The 21,167-nt window shown below is 40.9% G+C and overlaps 1 protein-coding gene and 1 pseudogene across 1 annotated transcript; one reads left to right on the forward strand and one right to left on the reverse strand.

The window, feature by feature from the left end:
- Positions 1–234: 234 nt before the first annotated feature.
- Positions 235–16,268, forward strand: cops6 (COP9 signalosome subunit 6). The gene is made up of 10 exons (XM_042493396.1): positions 235–310; positions 3,403–3,528; positions 4,724–4,855; positions 5,508–5,596; positions 6,751–6,813; positions 6,897–6,944; positions 7,046–7,160; positions 7,816–7,908; positions 8,166–8,266; positions 15,821–16,268. Exons 1-10 carry the CDS (start codon positions 268–270, stop codon positions 15,959–15,961), a joined length of 951 nt encoding a protein of 316 aa, XP_042349330.1. The 5' UTR covers positions 235–267; the 3' UTR covers positions 15,962–16,268.
- Positions 16,269–17,550: 1,282 nt separating this feature from the next.
- LOC121947777 lies at positions 17,551–19,824 on the reverse strand (annotated as a pseudogene).
- Between the last annotated feature and the right edge of the window lie 1,343 nt (positions 19,825–21,167).

Genomic DNA, 21,167 nt, shown 5'->3' on the forward strand with positions numbered 1-21,167 from the left:
AATCATAGAAATGTCTCAAAATCCTAGAAACGTCCTAAAACAGTAGAAACATGTCTGGCGCTGCTCAGACCACAGACTGTAAATAAAGATCACATCCATACAGATGTATTATTTTACAGTCTGACTGACCTGCTGTCTTCCTGCTGTAGGAGGTAACAAACAGCAGATGGCGCCACTGCGACATCAAAGATGCGACCTGCAGTCAAAACACAGAAGAAGAAGACGAACCTGAGCCGTCCACTGCGCCTGCGCCGTTTACCGGACAAGATGGCGACCAGCAATGGTGGGGGAATGGAGGTGGACGGAGCAGGCGAGTATTTCTCACTTACCTCACACTTTCCGCCCGATATCAACATGAGCGTGAACGCAGGTCGACTCACATGAAGCACTTTTGTGTTGCGAGTGAGCGTAATTGACGGATTAGTGGTGTTTTAGATCGGCAGTTAGCGAGCGTGCTAACATAAGCGCGTCACCGATCACGACTCTGCGAGAAAAAACTGTCAACAAATTCATCACTGCGCGTCTGAGTCAGTTTAATTATACATATTACAGATATAACTGCTCAGAGACAGACATGAAAACCTAAATGTGTCAGCGCGGGCATGTACAAGTGACCAACAGACTCAGTCTGCAGCGTTAGTCAGGGCTGGTCCGATATATCGGCCGATCTCTACGGTCCAGTATTTAATATTTCAATAAATATGTTTAGGATTTTACTGACAGTTGTCTTAGGTATACGTTTCCAGCAGTTTGTCACTGAATAACTGTCACATATGCTTTATTTTATACATTAAATACATTGTATATTCTGTTATTGTTATTCTAGATTGTCTCGTTTATTGTTGTCGCTTTGCGCACGTTTGTACCATCACAAGTAAATAAAAATATAAGTACAAGAGGAGTGAACAATAAGCACAGTATGTAAATATTTACTCATTGAAAATTATGTATAGTATGCCGAATATGTAATTGTGTACAAATATAAATGTAAGAAATACAATAACAGACAATTAGCACTAATATGTGAATATTTAAGTTTTAATATAGATAATGTGCTGTGTGTGTAGCGAGTGTAAAATATAAAAACTGTGCCTTATGCTACAATGAAATGTATAAAATCAGAATGCAAGTTAAAAATAAATGTGTTCAAAGCGACACCAATAAACAAGAATCAAGAATAATAACAGAATATACAATGTATTCAATGTGCTAAATATAGCACACAGTGCTGTGAAAAAGTATTTGCCCGCTCACAAATTTCTTACTTTTTTTGCACCTTTGTCACTCTAAGCCATTTCAGATCAAGCAAACTTAAATAAGTTAACTCACAAGTAAACACAAAATGCAGTTTTAAGTGCCGATTTTATTTATTAAGGGAAAAAAAGCCATCTGAACCTACATGGCCCATGTGAAAAAGTAATTGCCGCCTACACCTAAAAGCTGGTTGAACCACCTTTAGCAGCAACAACTGCAGTCAAGCGTTTGCGATAACTTGCAGAGTCTTTCACATCGCTGTGGAGGAATTTTGGGCCACTCTTCTTTGCATAGTTGTTTTAAATCGGCCACATTGGAGGGTTTCCGAGCATGAACCGCCTTTCTAAAGGTCATACCACAGCATCTCATTTGGGTTCAGGTCTGGACTTTGACTAGGCCACTCCAAAACCCTCATTTTGGTTTTTTTTAAGCCATTCAGAAGTGGATCGTTGTCCTGCTGCAGAACCCACGTGCGCTTCGTCTTGAGGTCACGAACTGATGGCCGGACGTTCTCCTTCAGGATCTGTTGGTAGAGAGCAGAGTTCACGGTTCCTTCAATCACAGCAAGTCGTCCAGGTCCTGAAGCAGCAAAGCAGCCCCAAACCATCACACAACCACCCCCACGTTTCACTGTTGGCATGATGTTCTTTTTATCAAATGCTGTGTTCATTTTACACCAGATGTTACGGGATGCACTCCTTCCAAAAAGTTCAACTTTGGTTTCATCAGTCCACAGAATATTTTCCCAAAAGCTTTGGGGATCATTAAGATGTTTTTTGGCAAGAGTGAGACGAGCCTTTAGGTTTTTTTTTTTTTTGCCAGCAGTGGCTTTCGTCTTGGACCTCTGATATGCAGGCCATTTTTGCAGAGTCTCTTTCTATGGTTGAGTCATGAACACTGACCTTTACTGAGGCGAGTGAGGCCTGCAGTTGTTTAGATGTTGTTCTGGGTTCCTTTGTGACCTCTTAAATCAGTCGTCGCTGTGCTCTTTGGGTAATTTTTGTAGGCCGGCCACTCCTGGGAAGGTTCACCACAGTACCATGCTTTCTCCATTTGTGGATAATGGCTCTCACCGTGGTTCGCTGGAGTCCGAAAAGATTTAGAAATGGCTTTGTAACCTTTTCCAGACTGAGACGTGTCAATTACTTGATTTGAAAGGTCTGGCAGCAATCAGGCCTGGGTGTGGCTATGAAATTGAACTCAGCTTTCCACAATAATATGATTAATCACAATTACCTCATTATTTAACAAGGGGGGCAACTACTTTTTCACAGAGGATCATGTAGGTTCGGATAGTATTTTTCTCGTAACAAATAAAATCATCACAGAAAAACTGCATTTTATGTTTATTTGGGTTATCTTTGTTTAATATTTGAATTTGTTTGATGATCTGAAACAGTTGAGTGTGACACACATGCAAAAAAGTAAGAAATCAGGAAGGGGACAAATACTTTTTTGCAGCGCTGTATGTGACAGTTATTCAGTGACACACTGCTGGAAAATGTATACCTAAAACAGTAAAAGCATAAACATATTTATTAAAATATTAAATACTGGATGGTAGAGATCGGCCGATATATCGGACCAGCCCTTAAAGGAATAAAAAATAAAATTAAAAAAATATAATTTTCATATCACAGTGTACTTTGGGACCAGTGTACCACTGCAAACGTAATGTCAGTATTTGTATTTTAAAAATGTTGCATTAATAAACAAAACATTTTTATGCAAAATAAAATATTGGCTTGCTGGTTTATTGATCTGCCTCTATTATCATTATTAGGTCTGTATTAGTTTGGCTCCAAACACACATCACTGAATCTCTGCTTGTTTTCTCCTGGTTTTTCATTGTGTAAATATTTTGTGGATGCACTAATAGTCAACTGTACAGTATTATTGCAATATTAATGTTGAGGTTGGTCAAAAATATCAATATTTAGTTTTCTCTCCTGGCCCTAAATCTGATTGTGTTTCCTGATTAGATGATCAGTCCTCTATAAACTGTCAGGAAATTGTGAAAAATGTGCTGTAGATGTCTGTAGTTCCCAGAGCCTGAGGTGACACCCTCAAATAGCTTGTTTTTTCGTTGGATTTATTATTTTTTTTTTGGTGTTAAAGACCCTGTTCTTTGTGTCTGTGTGTCTGTAGCCAGCCCCAGTGTTATGGCCTCAGGGGTTACCGGAAGCGTCTCCGTGGCCTTACACCCTCTGGTCATCCTCAACATATCCGACCACTGGATTCGCATCCGCTCGCAGGAGGGACGACCGATGCAGGGTACGTATTTACGGCTCGTCTCATGTTCTCATGAGTTATTCTATAACTGAGCGAAATGAAACTGGTTATTATTTCAGTATGTTGACATGATGTCTGAAAAAAGAATTACTGTGTTAGTCGGACTAAAACTGGACTTTTAAAATACATCTAAATATTTTAGTCCGACTGAAATTGTACTGAATTGAATTCCTTGAAATTGGACTAATACAGCGAGACAATTTGATTCAGAGTCAAGATATTCTGTCACGCACACACGTCAGTCGAACGTTAACAGGATTAGATGTTCTGCATCTGCTCCTATCTGCTGCGTCTGTCTGCTTCGGTGTACTTTGGTGTAAACACTGAGGAGGCACGTGTTATTAATTTCACTTAGGTGAGAGACGTACAACTTGAAAAGGTAGTGTTTTATATTTATTTTAATTAAAAACGTCACGCTTCAGCCACACCCCTCCTCTGATGAATAAAGTACAGTCTCCACAACATCAGCACAGATTCTCAGTGCGTACTGCAGTACTGCTGTTCTGCTGTACTGCTGTACTGCTGTACTGCAGTACTGCTGTACTACCATGGATGGTGCTGCAACAAGACATATTTTAGCCACCTAGAAAAATCCATATCAGTTTAATTGTACACTGTGTTTGAATATTTCGTCCTCTTTACCTACACAACAGCTGATGGAGGCAGCGGTAGACCAGCACCTCCGCCATTCGGTGGAGTAAAATGTTTTTCTCAGTGGAGTCCGGTGTTTTTCGATACAATGGCTTCAAATCCTTGTAAGCAAGGGCTGTATAACAGCAAAGTAAAGTGGTGAAAATATTCTAAATATAGCGTAGGCTACACTTAAACTGATAATGATTTTTTTTGGTGGCTTTTTAGGAGTTTGTTCAGCGCCGTTTGATTTATATGATGTGACGGAGCTGTTTTCTGCTCTGAAGTTGTTGTAAATAAACAGTGGTGATTGTGATGAGGTCTATATCACAGGATGTATTAATAATATAGATTTATAGCAGCTAGCTGAACGAGGGCATATCTCCATCGACTGCGGCAGAGTCGGTAAATAAGCCGATACTCCCCCTTAGTGCTCTTATACTGGGACAAAGACAGTTGTCCACTTAAATGTCCTAATCCAGCTACGATTGTAGCTCGACTAAACTGTGCATGTAAACGTACTGTTGTGTTTTTTTCTCCTGCTCAGTGATTGGCGCCCTGATCGGGAAGCAGGAGGGGAGAAACATCGAGGTGATGAACTCCTTTGAGTTGCTGTCTCACACCATAGACGACCGAGTGCACATTGACAAGGAGTACTACTACACCAAGGAGGAGCAATGTACGTGTTTTTTATGTGTACAGGACACGAATACAGCTCCGTTCACGTCTTTGCTTTGAGGACAGAGTTTTATGAAATGCAGCGATTCTCTGGCAGGATCATGTTGGTGTATAATGACGAGAAAGTTACTCGCCTTCTGCGTCCTGCTTGTTTTTTAGGAGGTGACTTACTTAATAATAACAATCAATAATACTGCCAAAACCAGCATCTGTGAGATCAGTTTCTGAAATATATTTTCACTGATTTGATTTATTTTTGTTTGATTTGATTTATTGAGAAATTATTATACAAACAAGCAGACAGGCAAAAAAAGTAATATTTACTGACGTTCTCCATAAATCATTGAATTTTAAGCAGCTTCCTTATTGATTTTAACTTATTCTCTAATTAACTATACATGCAGTATGTGCATACACGCACATATCTAAAATCAAATATCTACATTTTTTCATTATTGTTTGCAGATAAAAAGAGGAGGATAAACTAGGAAAAAATTAATATTGAGTGTTCAAATAAATAAACAAACACCTGGTGATTATGAAAATCGTGTTTTTATACGTTATTTTAGTGGTTATAATACGTCTTTAATGTAGTAAGAGGAATAAGAGATGTTTGTATCTGAATCCTATAATATTTTGTTTTTGCCTCTCAGTCAAACAGGTCTTCAAAGAGATGGAGTTCTTGGGCTGGTACACCACAGGAGGCCCTCCGGACGCATCGGACATCCACATTCACAAGCAGGTAGGCAAAAGCTAAAATTGCAATATATTCAGTAAGTCTGAACCAAAGCAGAACATGAACACCTGAACTTGTCTCAGATCAAGCTGCAGCTGCACACAGTTAATGTGAAACTCAAAGCAAGGCTGTCCGGCTGCAGCAGAGACTTCTGTGGGTCAGATACCTGAGCTGCAGCTTTTCATTTGAAAGCAAATAACATAACAACGGCATTAATGTTAAAGAGATTGTGATGTTACATTTATTCAGCTGTCACTTTTATCCAAAGCGACTTACAATAAATGCATTTAACCATGTGGGAAAAACCAGGAAGAGTGCAAGAAAGTGCAGCCCCGACGACACTGTGTGAACGAACAGTGCAAGTATTAAAAAATGTTTTTGGACATAAATTCAGTTAAATGCACAACAAAGTCGAGGTATTCAGTGTTCACTTTGATCAAGATTATTGTTTTTCTGCAAATATTAACTAATTTTGAATTTGATGTATTCTCTTTTTATGTATGTTTTACAAAGTGTTTTGGGACCATGTTTGTTTATCAGTTTTATCAGACACACCAATATTCAAGTACTCGATTTAAAGACAGTGAGAGAGAGTTTAAAAAAAAAATATCTTATTTCATAGACAAACGTGCAGTCAGAACAAAGTGTTCAGTCTGCAGTTGAGGAAGTGCAGAGTTTCTGCTTTAGGGCACATCTCAGATTCAAAGTGCTTTACAGAGCAATAAATATAAAAAAAAATTAAGGCTACAGATTTACAATAAGAGTAAAGAGATAATTTATAAAAGGTTTTATCAAAAAAAAAATGCAAAGATAATTTCTAATTATTTAAAATCAAGTTTAATTTAAGTTTGTTGTTACCGGGTGGAGACGGGACAGCACACAGTAAGACTTTTGGAGCCTTAGTTGGGTCGCTTTGTAGTGAGGGACAATAAGCTGATATGCAGTAGCAGAACGGAGTGGACGGTTTTTGGGTAGTTTGACTGTGTTCTGGATGTAGGATGGACCTGAGATGACTCACAGTGTGACAGGCCAGTACCTGCGTCAATGATCTGCGTCTCTTTTATTTAGTTGTTGGTAATAAAAGTGACATCATCTTTAAGTCTGAAAGTTACTTCAGATTGTGTTTGACACGTTTTTAGAGATTTCCTTTTCTCTGCCAGGTGTGTGAGATTATTGAGAGCCCTCTCTTCCTCAAGCTCAACCCCATGACCAAGCACACCGATGTGAGTTCATCCGTTCTTTCACTGCAGTGATGAGAAAACACTACAGTCAAACACCTTTAAACAATGTGTTCTTTCTCCTTCAGCTTCCTGTCAGTGTTTATGAATCTGTGATTGACATCATCAATGGCGAGGTAATTCTTATATTTCACATCACCTACATGTCATTTCCTGCAGCAGTGACCCAGTTTGCCACAGAGAATTGTTTATCTTTTTTTTTGTTTTTTAAATCTAGGCTACCATGTTGTTTGCGGAGCTGACGTACACTCTGGCCACAGAGGAGGCAGAGAGAATCGGTGTTGACCACGTAGCTCGAATGACGGCCACCGGCACAGGAGAAAACTCGACAGGTAAGAGAGGCTGATGTTAATGTTCTCACCTGTTGGAGGTTAAACACAGTAAAGGAGTTCACATCTGTTCTAATGTGCTGTTAGCTGTAAACCAGCCATGTGTTGTTTTCAAGGTTGCCTTTTTAAACACAGTTTATTTAACAGAAACCCACAAATCTGTCATCATAGCTCCTATTTCAGGTCAGGATAAATCCACATAAAATGGCTATATCAGGCAGCACTAACAAAGATAGTTGTGGAGTTTCTAACATTTGGGATTAGTTAAATTTCAGAAGAGGAACAGGAGTAATTCAACTTAAACCAGTATATTTCACACGTCACACAGCTTTGCCTAAAAATGTAGTCAAAACATCTACAAGGTCTCGCTCTGGCAGTATCTTAACACACAGACTTACTGGAGACAGTGAAAGACTCTAAAGTCCTGATGACATTATTGAATCATATCACAACATACAATTACTCAATTACTAAATGGTTTCAGTTTATTCTGAAAAAAAAAGTTTGGGAGCCAACTTTAAATCAGCGTGTGGGTTTCTGTTGCCAGATTTGAATGAACAGTTGATGGCTGTTTTGTGACCTGACTTGTATTAGACATTGTCTAAATGGATTCTGAATAGGGTTTTTACTTTAATATTCTCTTTGTCTTCTCTATTAGTTGCTGAACACCTTATAGCCCAGCACAGTGCGATAAAGATGCTCCACAGCCGGGTGAAGATCATTCTAGAGTACGTCAAAGCCGTGGAATCAGGTGAGAGGACAGCGGGGCCTTTATAATGATGCAGTGAGACCAAAGAATGTGAAAATAAGTCTGGAAACAGCTGTTTTTAAATGAGATGTTTCCTCATACTCGCTTTAACACCATCAGGGGAGGCCCCCTGGTACATACCTCTGTAATTATGAGCCCGTTTTATGCGGTCTTGACAGCATCGTCTTATCTTATTCTTTTGGTGTACTGTGTTATAACTTGTTTTTTGTCTGTTTCCTGTCTATTTTCATGTACCGCAGGAGAGGTGCCATTCAACCATGAGATCCTTCGAGAAGCGAACGCCCTGTGCCACAGACTGCCGGTCCTCAGCACCATAAAATTCAAAACTGACTTCTATGATGTAAGCAAGCTTTCACATACAAAATGTTTTTTTTTAATCAATGTATGGGGATGTTTTCATCACAATGGTAAAGGTAATGGAGTGGTCAAACGCAAAAAGACGTCATAGTAAAGTATGTCACGCAAAAACGTCATAGTATGGTATGATACTCAAAAATTCATACAAACATGGTATGGTATGTCACTCAAAAATGAATCAAATCAATAGTATATGTCTCAACAATATGAAAAAAAGACATAGTATAGTATGTCGCTGAAAAATTCCTAAAAATGTCATACCCCATGTCATAGAAAGTTGCAAAAAAGGCCAAAACCACCATTATTTGGCATGTCGAAAACATGCCCCAAAAAAACAACTGAAAACCAAATTAAACCACATAAAACAGTTGGCCAAGACACACCATAGCATAGAAACTTGCAAAAAAGGCGGAAAAAAAAACATAATTTAGCCATCTATCCATCCATGCATTTTCTTCCGCTTATCCAAGGTCGGGTCACGGGGGCAGCAGCCTAAGCAAGGAAGCCCAGACCTCCCTCTCCCCGGCCACTTCGTCCAGCTCTTCTCGGGGGATCCCGAGGCGTTCCCAGGCCAGCTGTGAGACATAGTCTCTCCAGCGTGTCCTGGGTCTTCCCCGGGGCCTCCTACCGGTGGGACGTGCCCTGAACACCTCACCAGGGAGGCGTCCTGGAGGCATCCTAATTAGATGCCCGAGCCACCTCTTCTGGCTCTTCTCAACGCGGAGGAGCAGCGGCTCTACTCCGAGCTCCTCCTGGATGACTGAGCTTCTCACCCTATCTCTAAGGGAGAGCCCAGCCACCCTACAGAGGAAGCTCATTTCGGCCGCTTGTACCCGCGATCTTGTTCTTTCGGGTCACTACCCAAAGCTTGTGACCATAGGTGAGGGTAGGAACGAAGATCGACCGGTAAATTGAGAGCTTTGCCTTTTGGCTCAGCTCCCTTTTCACCACAACAGATCAGTGCAGAGTCCGCATTACTGCAGACGCTGCAACGATCCGCCTGTCAATCTCCCGCTCCATCCTTCCCTCACTCTTGAATAAGACCCCGAGGTACTAAAACTCCTCCACTTGGGGCAGGATCTCATCCCCGATCTGGAGGCGGCACTCCACCCTTTTCCGGCCGAGAACCATGGCCTCTGATTTGGAGGTGCTGATTCTCATCCCGGCCGCTTCACACTCGGCTGCGAACTGATCCAGTGAGAGCTGGAGGTCACGGCCTGATGAAGCCAACAGGACCACATCATCTGCAAAGAGCAGAGACCCAATCCTGAGGTCACCAAACCGGACCCCCTCAACACCCTGGCTGCGCCTAGAAATTCTGTCCATAAAAGTTATGAACAGAATCGGTGACAAAGGGCAGCCCTGGCAGAGTCCAAGTCAGCAGCGCCTCGTCCCCACCATACACAGTGTTGACAGAGCACTGCTTCCCCCTCCTGAGACGCCAGATGGTGGTCCAGAACCTCTTCGAAGCCGTCGGGAAGTCGTTCTCCATGGCCTCTCCGAACTCCTCCCATGCCCGGGATTTCGCCTCGGTGACCGCCGCAGCTGCATTCCGCTTGGCCTGTCGGTACCTGTCTGCATTCCTCCCGATCATGCCCCTCCAGGTCTCACTTTCGTTGCCAACGTGAGCGTTGAAGTCCCCCAGCAGAACGAGGGCGTCCCCAGAAGGAGCACTCTCCAGCACCCCCTCTAAGGACTCCAAAAAGGGTGGATACTCTGCTATTGGACCATAGGCACAAACAAATGTCAGGATCCGGAGCCTACGCTGTGTGTTAAGGTGAGGCTGACTATATCTAGTTGGAACTTCTCAACCTCGCGCACCAGCTCAGGCTCCTTCCCCACCAGTGAGGTGACGTTCCACGTCCCCAGAGCTAACTTCTGCAGCCGAGGATCGGACCGCCAAGGTCCCCGCCTTCGGCTGCTGCCCAACTCACACGGCACCCAACCCCATGGCCCCTCCTATGGGTGGTGAGCCCATGGGCAGGAGGTCCCACGTCGCCTCTTCGGGCTGTGCCCAGCCGAGCCCCATTGGTAAAGGCCCGGCCGCCAGGCGCTCGCCATCGAGCCCCACCCCCAGGCCTGGCTCCGGGGGGTGGGGGCCTCGGTGACCCACATCCGGGCGTCTTGTTCATCATAAGGGTCCGTTGAGCCACACTTTGTCTGGTCCCTCCCCTAGGACCTGTTTGCCATGGGTGACCCTACCAGACAACTGAGCTCCTAGGATCACTGGGACACGCAAACCCCTCCATCACGATAAGGCGGTAGCTCAGGGGGGATAATTTAGCATTTGGAAAAATTGACCAAAAATGCACGGGAAATTGTGGCAAAAATGTCAAAAAGTGACATGTCCCAAAAACAGCTGAAAACCAAATTAAATGAAGTAAAATAGCCTTTAAAGACGCACCATAGCATAGAAAATTACAAAAAAAAGCCCGAAATACCATATTTTGGCATTTTGAAAAAATGACCGAAAAGGCAAGGCTATAGTATGGCAAAAATGTCAAAAAATGACATGTCCCAAAAACAGCTGAAAACTGCATTAAACCACAGAAATAGCCTGTAGATAAACGCCATGGCATAGAAAGTTGCAAAAACTGCTACAAATCGCATTTTTTTGGCATGTCGAAAAGTTGACCAAAAAGGCAAGGCTATAGTATGGCAAAAATGTCAAAAAATGACATGTCCCAAAAACAGCTGAAAACCACATTAAATGAAGTAAAATAGCCTTTAAACACACGCCATAGCATAGAAAATTACAAAAAGTGCCCAGAATACCATATTTTGGCATTTTGAAAAAATGACCCGAAAAGGCAAGGCTATAGTATGGCAAAATGTCAAAAAGTGACATGTCCCGAAAACAGCTGAAAACTGCATTAAACCACAGAAAATAGCCTGTAGATAAACGCCAGAGAGAGACAGGATTTTGAACCCAGTCGGCCACAGCACGCATTGCTATAGAGAAGCTTAATCCAGAAGGCAAGGCTATAGTATGGCAAAAATGTCAAAAAATGACATGTCCCAAAAACAGCTGAAAACTGCATTAAACCACAGAAATAGCCTGTAGATAGACGCCATGGCATAGAAAGTTGCAAAAACTGCTACAAATCGCATTTTTTTGGCATGTCGAAAAGTTGACCAAAAAGGCAAGGGCTATAGTATGGCAAAATGTCAAAAAGTGACATGTCCCAAAAACAGCTGAAAACCACATTAAATGAAGTAAAATAGCCTTTAAAGACGCACCATAGCATAGAAAATTACAAAAAAAAGCCTGAAATACCATATTTTGGCATTTTGAAAAAATGACCGAAAAGGCAAGGCTATAGTATGGCAAAATGTCAAAAAGTGACATGTCCCAAAAACAGCTGAAAACCACATTAAATGAAGTAAAATAGCCTTTAAAGACGCACCATAGCATAGAAAATTACAAAAACTTCCTAGATATTGGAGAGTTCAAAGTAGATCTTTGATCCTCTGTTAAACCAGGAAGACTGAGACGAGAGAAAAATTCGTCCATCAAATCCGAACGGTTATTATACATCTGTGAGTCATATAGATTCTCATAAAAAGCTTCTAAATATGTTGTTAATTGTTTTTGTGTCAAAAAATTGTCTACCATTTGTATCTTTAATTGAAGAGATGTTTTGTGAATCAGACTTCTTTTTTGTTAAATATGCCAAATATTTTCCCGGCTTATCGCCATGTTCATATAATTTTTGTTGAGCAAATCTAATTTTACGCTCTGCCTCATTTGTTAACAAACAATCTAATGCTGACCTGAGAGCAGAAATTTCCTCAAGTTTACCATTTGAAGGCTTAGTGAAGTAGTCTTGTTCAGCTTTTTTTTCAATTTGGATTCTAATATCAATCTCTGTTCAGCTTGTTGTCGTCTTTTACTTTTTGTGTATGAGGTAACTATACCTCTGGAGTATTTAGTCTGCATGATGTCTCCCACAGTAATGATGGATCATCTGTGGAAGCTGCATTGATTGATAGGAACAGTTTGAATTCCTCTACAAAGTATGCTGAAAATGTTTTTATCATATAGTATAGAGGATCAAAGTGCCACCTTCTAGGCTGGTTGGATATACTCCCAGTGCTACATTGAATAAAGACCGCAGCGTGATCCGATATGACTATACTACCTATAGAACTAGATATGACTGATGGTAATATAGCTTTTGGAACAAAGAAATAGTCAATTCGCATATGGCACAAATGTATTTTGGAGAAAAAAAGTGAACTCTTTGTCCATCAGATGTTGCGCTCTCCACACATCTACATATGCCAGCTCTTCGCAAAGTGATGTAATGATCTTAGCTGAGGTAACAGATGTTTACCTGCAGGAGATTTATCTATGACTGGGTTTAAATGACAGTTAAAATCGCCCCCGACAATTGAATTTCGAATATTAAAATTAAATGAATTTAGTAAAAGCAGCAAGTAAGCAATCTCCCGCCTGGCTGCATAAACCCGGGGGCAGAAGAGTTTGCAAAAACTGCCAAAAATGCATTTTTTCCTCTCCATATAAAACACCTCTCACAATCACATAGGCCCCCCCGTGTCCTGAATGCAGTCTACAAATTTAAAGGGAAAATTCTTCCTGATTAAGAAAACAGCACGCCCCTGCTCCGAGATGAGAAAGAAGAGGAAAAGACATAGCCGAAGAACACCCTGCTGCAATTTAGTATGTTCTTTGATTTTAAGTGTTGACATGGTATTATGCTTACTTGTATGAAATGCAAGGTTCTCTGAGCATATTCCAAATCTGTATTAAAAAATGATATTCACATACAGGAAAAGCTGAAAAACACACTACAAACAACTGAGAAAGCAAAGATAAAGCAAACACTGCCTAACATTGGCAAAGGAAACAAAAACACTATCCTTCTCCTAACCTGTAGGAGTACAAGTGTAAGGCTTTCCGGACAGCAAAAGTAGACTCTTAAAAAAAAAAAAAAACAACCAAAACCCAAAAGGGAGTGGCAAGAAATATGACTCACCGGTGATTGACAAATGTCTCTGTATTAAAGTTATTTAAATTACGTTAAGATGATAAGTTGAACGTAATTACCTGTGCAGCAGACAACTGCTCACGGCACAAAGATGATGAAAAATCCACGCGCACATAGGGCACGTTTTAGTCCGGCGAACCCGAGGTGTCACCAGCAGTTAAATTCAGTGTTTCCAAGTATTTATCCACATCGCCCGGATCCGAGTACACCGTGGTAGTCCCGCAGTGGCTGACTTTGAGCCTGGCAGGGTACAGCATCCTGTACATGGTGCCCGCAGACTTCAAACGCTTCTTCGCCTCATCAAAACTTTTACGCTTACGAATAACTGCTGCTGAGTAATCTTGAAATATCATCACGGTTGCATCGTCGTGTTTCAGCGGCTGGTTTTTCTCGCTTTTGTCCCACGACGCGTTCATAATCCTTTGCTTGTCTTGATAGTTGTGGAGCCTCGCCACAACGGGACGCGGTCTCTGGTCGCGGGTTGAGGGCTGTCCGATGCGGTGTGCTCTTTCCACTTTGATGCGGCCAGTCTTGGTTTCAACGTTCAAAAGTTTGTGGAGCCAACTCGAAAAAATAACGTCGGGTCGTTGCCCTCCACCCTCTCTGGAAAATTGAAAATCCGGATATTCTTGCGTCTCCCTCTATTTTCTAAGTCGTCAGTGCATTCTACAAACTCCGCCACCTTTTTCTCCAGCGACTTGAGCTTGATGCCGATGGGCTCTGAGGCTTCCTCTTATGGCCGACATCCGCGTCTCGGTCTCGGTGATGGGTGTCTCATGGTTCTGCAGCTGTTCTTGTTGTGACTGCAGGAACTGGGAAATTGGCTCCAGCTTGTCCTCAAAAACTTAAGTAAAGTTTGTAGTAACAGCACGAACCACCTCCTGTAGTGCTGGATTCATTGCACCACCGTCATAGCTATGGCTTAAAAATGCTAATAGCTTCAGTAGCTTTGCCATTAGAGTCATCCACGGCGTCAGATGCAGGGCTTTTATTGCATTTAATGTCTGTTATCAGACGGCCTCAAAAAGTACGTGTTGATACTCATGGTGAAGTTAAGCGATGAAAAATGGCAATATTACTACGTCTCAGTGGGTTTTTTCAGTGCAAAAATCACGAACTCTGCGCTGACACTCCCCAGCCCAACCTTACTTTACGCCGCCATCTTGAAAAAGCCCCAGCTGTAGTATGGCAAAAATGTCAAAAAATGACATGTCCCAAAAACAGCTGAAAACCACATTAAATGAAGTAAAATAGCCTCTAAAGACTTGCCATGGCATAGAAAATTACAAAATGTGCCCAAAATACCATTTTTTGGCATTTTGAAAAGTTGACCAAAAAGGCAAGGCTATAGTATGGCAAAAATGTCAAAAAATGACATGTCCCAAAAACAGCTGAAAACTGCATTAAACCACAGAAAATAGGCTGTAGATAAACGCCATGGCATAGAACGTTGCAAAAACTGCTACAAAACACATTTTTTTGGCATGTTGAAAAGTTGACCAAAAAAGCAAGGCTATAGTATGGCAAAAATGTAAAAAAAATGACATGTCCAAAAACAGCTGAAAACCACATTAAATGAAGTAAAATAGTCTTTAAAGATTCGCCATGACATAGAAAATTACAAAAAGTGCCCAAAATACCATTTTTTGGCATTTTGAAAAAGATGACCAAAAAGGCAAGGCTATAGTATGGCAAAATGTCAAAAAATGACATGTCCCAAAAACAGCTGAAAACTGCATTAAACCACAGAAAATAGCTGTAGATAAACACCATGGCATAGAAAGTTGCAAAAACTGCCAAAAAACGCATTTTTTTGGCATGTCGAAAAGTTGACCAAAAAGGCAAGGCTATAGTATGGCAAAAATGTCAAAAAATGACATGTCCCAAAAACAGCTGAAAACTCCATTAAACCTCAGAAAATAGCTTGTAGATAAACACCATGGCATAGAAAGTTGCAAAAACTGCCAAAAACGCATTTTTTTTTGGCATGTCGAAAAGTTGACCAAAAAAGCAAGGCTATAGTATGGCAAAAATGTCAAAAAATGACATGTCCCAAAAACAGCTGAAAACCACATTAAATGAAGTAAAATAGCCTTTAAAGACTCGCCATGGCATAGAAAATTACAAAAAGTGCCAAAAACGCATTTATTTGGTATGTCGAAAAGTTGACCAAAAAGGCAAGGCTATAGTATGGCAAAAATGTCAAAAAATGACATATCCCAAAAACAGCTGAAAATCACATTAAATGAAGTAAAATAGACTTTAAAGACGCACCATAGCATAGAAAATTACAAAAAGTGCCCAAAATACCATTTTTTGGCATTTCGAAAAGTTGACCAAAAAGGCAAGGCTATTGTTCGGGCGAAAATGTCAAAATATGACAGTGGAACATTCAAACTATCACATTGTCAAATATTTTCATAAAGTCATGAAATTATCTGACAGTGTTTAGCAGATCGTTTTGCCGTGTTTTGGGTTGCCAATTGAGTGCTGACTGTAACTTTGCTTTTTTTCTCCCCCTCCAGCAATGTAACGATGTGGGCCTGATGGCGTATTTAGGCACCATCACCAAGACCTGCAACAGCATGAACCAGTTCATCAACAAGTTCAACGTCCTGTATGACAGACAGGGCATCGGCCGGAGGATGAGAGGACTTTTCTTTTGAGCTAGGAGTTAACTGAAGCAGAGACAAACGAGCACTGCAGTTTCTTTTTCTCTGTTTTGTTCATTTTGTTTTGCTTGTATTTTTGGTTGGCTAATGCAAATTCTACAGTAGCTCTTCAAATAACTTTATGGTTTTTGACAAGTGTATTAAAACGCACTTAAATACACCAATTGGTAAGAAAAACATACTAAATATGTCAACTCTTTGTTGGGTATGCACATAAATGAATCCACTGTACATTAACGTTATGTTATTTTGCCCCGTTTGTTCTGTTTCTGTATGTAATAAATGATCTGATTCTTTTTCATTGGAGTTTGACTCCTTTCTTAGATTTAATGATTTAATAGGGTAGACATCGTAACTGTACACGAAACACGGGTCATAAAAATGTCAGACCTGCGCTTTGAAATGAGCCAATGAAAGTCAGCGATGTGTTGTGGCGGGTTTATTGTCAGTTAGCTCGTCTTTTGATGTTGTGTTCCTGCTGTTCGATTGCCTCTGGGGGTTCAAACACACAGGCATACGTGGCAAGAGACGAGGGGCGGGGGGTGTTTTAGCTCCAGAGTCGGAGGTCTAACAGGAGTCAGCGAGTTTTTAACGTACAGCGGAACCAGACATAATGACCCCCAGTCTGGGAGTTAGCACTCCACTTTACTAGTCTGCATCTACCTGCCATCTGGCACTAAGACGAACAAGCAGTTTCTTTAAGGTCGGCGCGGATCCTAAAAAAAAGTCTTAAAAAGCGTTGAGCATGGGGCGTCCGGGGGCTCAGTGGAAAAAGCAGGCGCCTTATATACGAAGGCAGCGTCCATGCTGCAGCGGCCGCGGATTCAATTCTGGCTCGCAGACCTTTGCTGCATGTCATCCCCTCTCTCTCCCCCTCACGTTATCAAGTTTCTGTACTATCTAAAAAAATGCCAAAAAATAATTTAAAAAAAAAAAAAAACACTGAGTATTAATAGGGCCTTAATTTACACTGAATTGTATAATAATATAATATATATAATAATTGGATTTAAAAAAAAAAAAAAGTCTGCCTCTAACATTTTTGTCCCTATTCTTTAAGTCATGTTTTATGTTTAAACAAAAACTTGGGCCAAATTGTTCATAACTTTCACCATAAATTTCTTAAATATTGTGTTTTGGAAAATCGGTCTTGAATTTTAGTCAGAGTGGGTTTAAAAAAAAAAAAAAACTTAAAAAGTCTTAAACTGCACTTGCTTTTAGCTGTAGGAATCCTGTTATTTACTTTGTCTTCTTGCACCTTTAAAATAAATTCAGATTGAAAATATTACTCATTAGCCAATCAGAATCTGTTTTGTAAAACTTTATTATCGGATTAGTGAAAATTCATTTGCACTACATGCTTGTTTTACTCACTGACAGCGATACATTAACAGTTGCTAATTGAAAAAAAAGTTTATAATACAAATGTTGAAATTTTCCAATGCTTTCCCGCAGGTTGCTCCTGTGAAAATACATTCAAGATTTTAAAATTTCCTCAAAAAATATGAAAATGTTCAACTTAGATGTTTTCAGTCAAAGTCTTTAATTTCTAAAGAAAAAATACCTCCAAAATCCTGGACGCTTTACTGGCTGTGGCCCGACTCTGCAGGCTCATCGGCGGCCGCAGCAGGCTGTGGGTACTGGAAGCGGACGGGGTCGTACAGGTCATCCCGGGGGTCGTAGGGCATCGGGTAATAATACGGATATGGGTAGCTGACTTTCTTCTCAATGGGAGCAGGGGGAGCTGGCTCCTCCACTGGCTCCTCTTTCTTCTCCTCCTCCACAGGAGGGAGTGGTGGTGGCGGCGGGGGGATGACGACCTTCCCCTTCATGGGCCGGGGTGGGTGGTCAATCAGGCAGTCAGGGTCCCAGTAGGGGTCGCAGTCGTACTCCATGCCCTTGAAGGTGCGCACGGGGACCGGGATGGACTTCTTGACGAGGACAGGAGGAGGTGGAGGCGGGGCGGACTTCTTTGGCGGAGGAGGAGGAGATTGGGGTACTGCGACCCCCGCTACCACCCCCACTGCACCCCCCAGAAGGCTCCAGCTCCGGTCCCAGGACCCCCACCTCCTCCTCCTCCCCCCAAGACGATGTGGGGCTTACAGAGGGGTCTTTCTTGTTGCACAGGTAGAGAACGTCGGCCTGGGAGATGGACGGCACGGGGGGGAGAGGGAGGAGGGGTCGCCGGGGGCTCCGTGGGCTTCGGGACACCTTTCATGGCGGGTGGAGGCGGAGCGACTTTGCACTTCTTGTCTGTGGCCGGATCGCACATGATCATCGGCATCCCCAGTTTGTTCTGGTAGTAAGAAGCGTTGGGGCCGTAGGTGTGCTCCAGGTACCTCATCTGCTGGTAGAGCATCCGCAGCTTATCGATCTCATAGAGCTGAGAGACAGAGGGGAAAAAACAGAGAGGGTCCAAAATAAATTTATTATCAAATTGTCATTATTAAAGTTTGTCCTTAAATCCTGCTACATCTTAAAAAAAGGAGTGAAAAAATAAACTGATGCAGAAAATAGAGCTGAAAGATTAATGACTCAGATGTCAACTATTACGTTAATCCAAGGTTTTGACAATTTCACGGGCAAAACGTTTTAATGACTTTTCAATGACTTTTTTTTTTCCCCAACTTGTCAGGCATTTTTCAAACTATTCAAACATATTTCATCTAGCTGGTGTACATAGAGGAAGATAAGAAAAAAATGAATAAGCCTAAGTGATAGTAAACGTCACACATCAATGCAAACTACCACAGTAACGTCCAAAGCTACAGAAAATACTTTTCTTGTTATAACACATTGTGTGGAAGGTTATTCATGCAAGATTGCTGTAACAATTTCATTACAAAACAAAATTCCACAGAAAATCATAGTGTAGCATGTTGTTAAAAAAATATATACAACTGTATAGTATGTCATAAAAAAACATAGTCAATGTATATTATGTTGTATAAAATTCAATTAAAGTCATAGGATAGTAATGTAATAAAACTAATAGTATGGTATGCCAAAAAAATATTTTAAATATTTTAAAAAATTGTCACAAAACAAAACAGGATAGTATGTTTTAAATAAATTCATTAAAAGTAATTATATAGCATGCCACTAACAACTTTTATTAAGAAGTCAGTACAAAAATGTCATAAAAAATTTAATCAGTCTATTCTCTGTGCAAGTCAAGGCTTTTAAAAGTATCTCCTCAGACACGGGGAAAGCTCAAAAGTCAAATTTATTTTGAATGTAATATTTTTAAAAAGTCTTTCAGTAATTGAGGTTTTTGTTGGAAATCGTTGGATTATCAGTGTTGATTTTGTTTTTGGCTACTTTTCTGCTTTGTAAAATCATTCTTTGGGTTATTCCATCTCTTCCTCACTGGAATCTTCCAGAGAAAGAAAGCGTGCATCATTTCTTTCACCGTCACGTCTTTACAGGTGTGATGTGTCCCTGTTGTATTTACCCCCTCAGTGTGTCCGATGCTGCTGTAGTAGCGGTAGTAAGCCTGGAAGTCGGGGTTCCCTCTGTGCCACCTGGGGTCCACGTTACGCTTCGGTCTGGAGTGAGTCAGAAAGGCGTTCGCTCTCTGTGAGTCGATACCAACATGACTTACAGGAACCATCTCTGTCAACGAAAGAGAGGAGGATTAGTCCTTTAAACGACGCCTTTAGACTTTATTCTGAAGTTACTATGATGTGCACATACCTTCCTGCTTAATGGCGTTTAACAAAGATTTGGCCTCCAGAAGGCCTGGAAGAGGAGAAAATCATGCTTATCGTCATGTTTTTGACATTTTTCTTCATAAGCAAGATAAAGACTCAGGACTGACCTGGGAGCAGCATCAGACAGCAGAGTGCCGCCGCCATCCATAAAGACGAAATCATCTCCACCCTGCAGCTTAGACCAGGCGTTCATGAGAAAAACAGAGTTGTACAGTTTTCAAAGTTTTCATCATATCATTGCTATTTGATAAGTTAAGCAAGAAATATAGTTTGTAATCTTTTTAAAAACAAATTTTATAATATTTATACACCAATACTCAAAAACACATTTTAAAGGGTGTGTAGGTAAAATCTACTTTTTTCTCACTACAGAATTTAAATGTTTCATAAATTAAGAAAAAAATTTTTGTTTCACAGTAGCACGACAAAAACAGTCAAATTTGGTTCAAAGTAGACAGAGATCGGTATAAAATACAACACAAAGCAGCTGCAGGAGATGAAATGCAGTTTTGAGTTCAATAAATAAGCACTTTTCAGCGCCTGAAGACAAAAATCACTTCAGCGTGTTTCACTCACCTGGTTCAGGAAGCTGTCTTCACTGCAGCGACGGGGCCGAGGGGGTTAAATACAGATCTGTGTGTCAGACCCCCTGAAACATCCCCTCCTGTCCAATGAGACTCCACCATCTCTGACACGAATCCCTCGTCCCTCCTCTCCTTTAATACCGTTTAATATGGGGCCTTTGGCGCCAATTAGGAATAAAGAGCCCCCGCAGGTTCGGCAGCAGAACCATAAAGAGAACAGACTTCAAATGGAAACTCCCCATTAAGTCTGAGAGGAAAGCGTCGCCTGCTGGGACGACTGCAACTGTGGGGAAAATGCTGCCGACTAACACAATATCTGAGCCAAAAAAGACGGTAAAAATCACAGATAATGACCCGCACGGCTTAAATGAACTTTTATGATTTTTTTTCTGAAATGCTGTCAACTCCAAAAGGCGTTTTTCTTTTTTTTAAGCCAGAGAACACCTGCTTTTTTTTGTCTTTGCATGTTCAGGATTAGATTTTAAACTCTTATGAGTAAATCAAGGGTGAATTATGGGATGCTTTCATACCACATATATGTCCTAAATTTAATGCATGTGTATGATGTTCACACTTGATATACTTTGGCCTGAGTATTATACAGCAAATGCATTTTTGTTTGATTAACGTGTCAGTTGATCTTCAGAAAATAAACATCTTCTATTCAGTTTGTCATTTGTCGAGCACAAACGGTTTCAGCTTGAGGCAAGTTAGACCGAAGACTTTAAAAGACCCTTTAATGCCAGGTAGAAAAAAGTTAAAGGCCAATTATATGTTAACCAAAATTGCAAAAAAAAAAACAAACAAAATTGAACTCCAACTTTATGTCAGATGATCCAAATTTAGTGACAATTTAAAAATCCAAATTGAAGAGAACATAATAAAAAGAAGAAAAGAAAATAT

Source organism: Plectropomus leopardus, chromosome 9 (assembly GCF_008729295.1).
Source record: "Plectropomus leopardus isolate mb chromosome 9, YSFRI_Pleo_2.0, whole genome shotgun sequence".
In the NCBI taxonomy this organism is placed as follows: Eukaryota; Metazoa; Chordata; class Actinopteri; order Perciformes; family Serranidae; genus Plectropomus; species Plectropomus leopardus.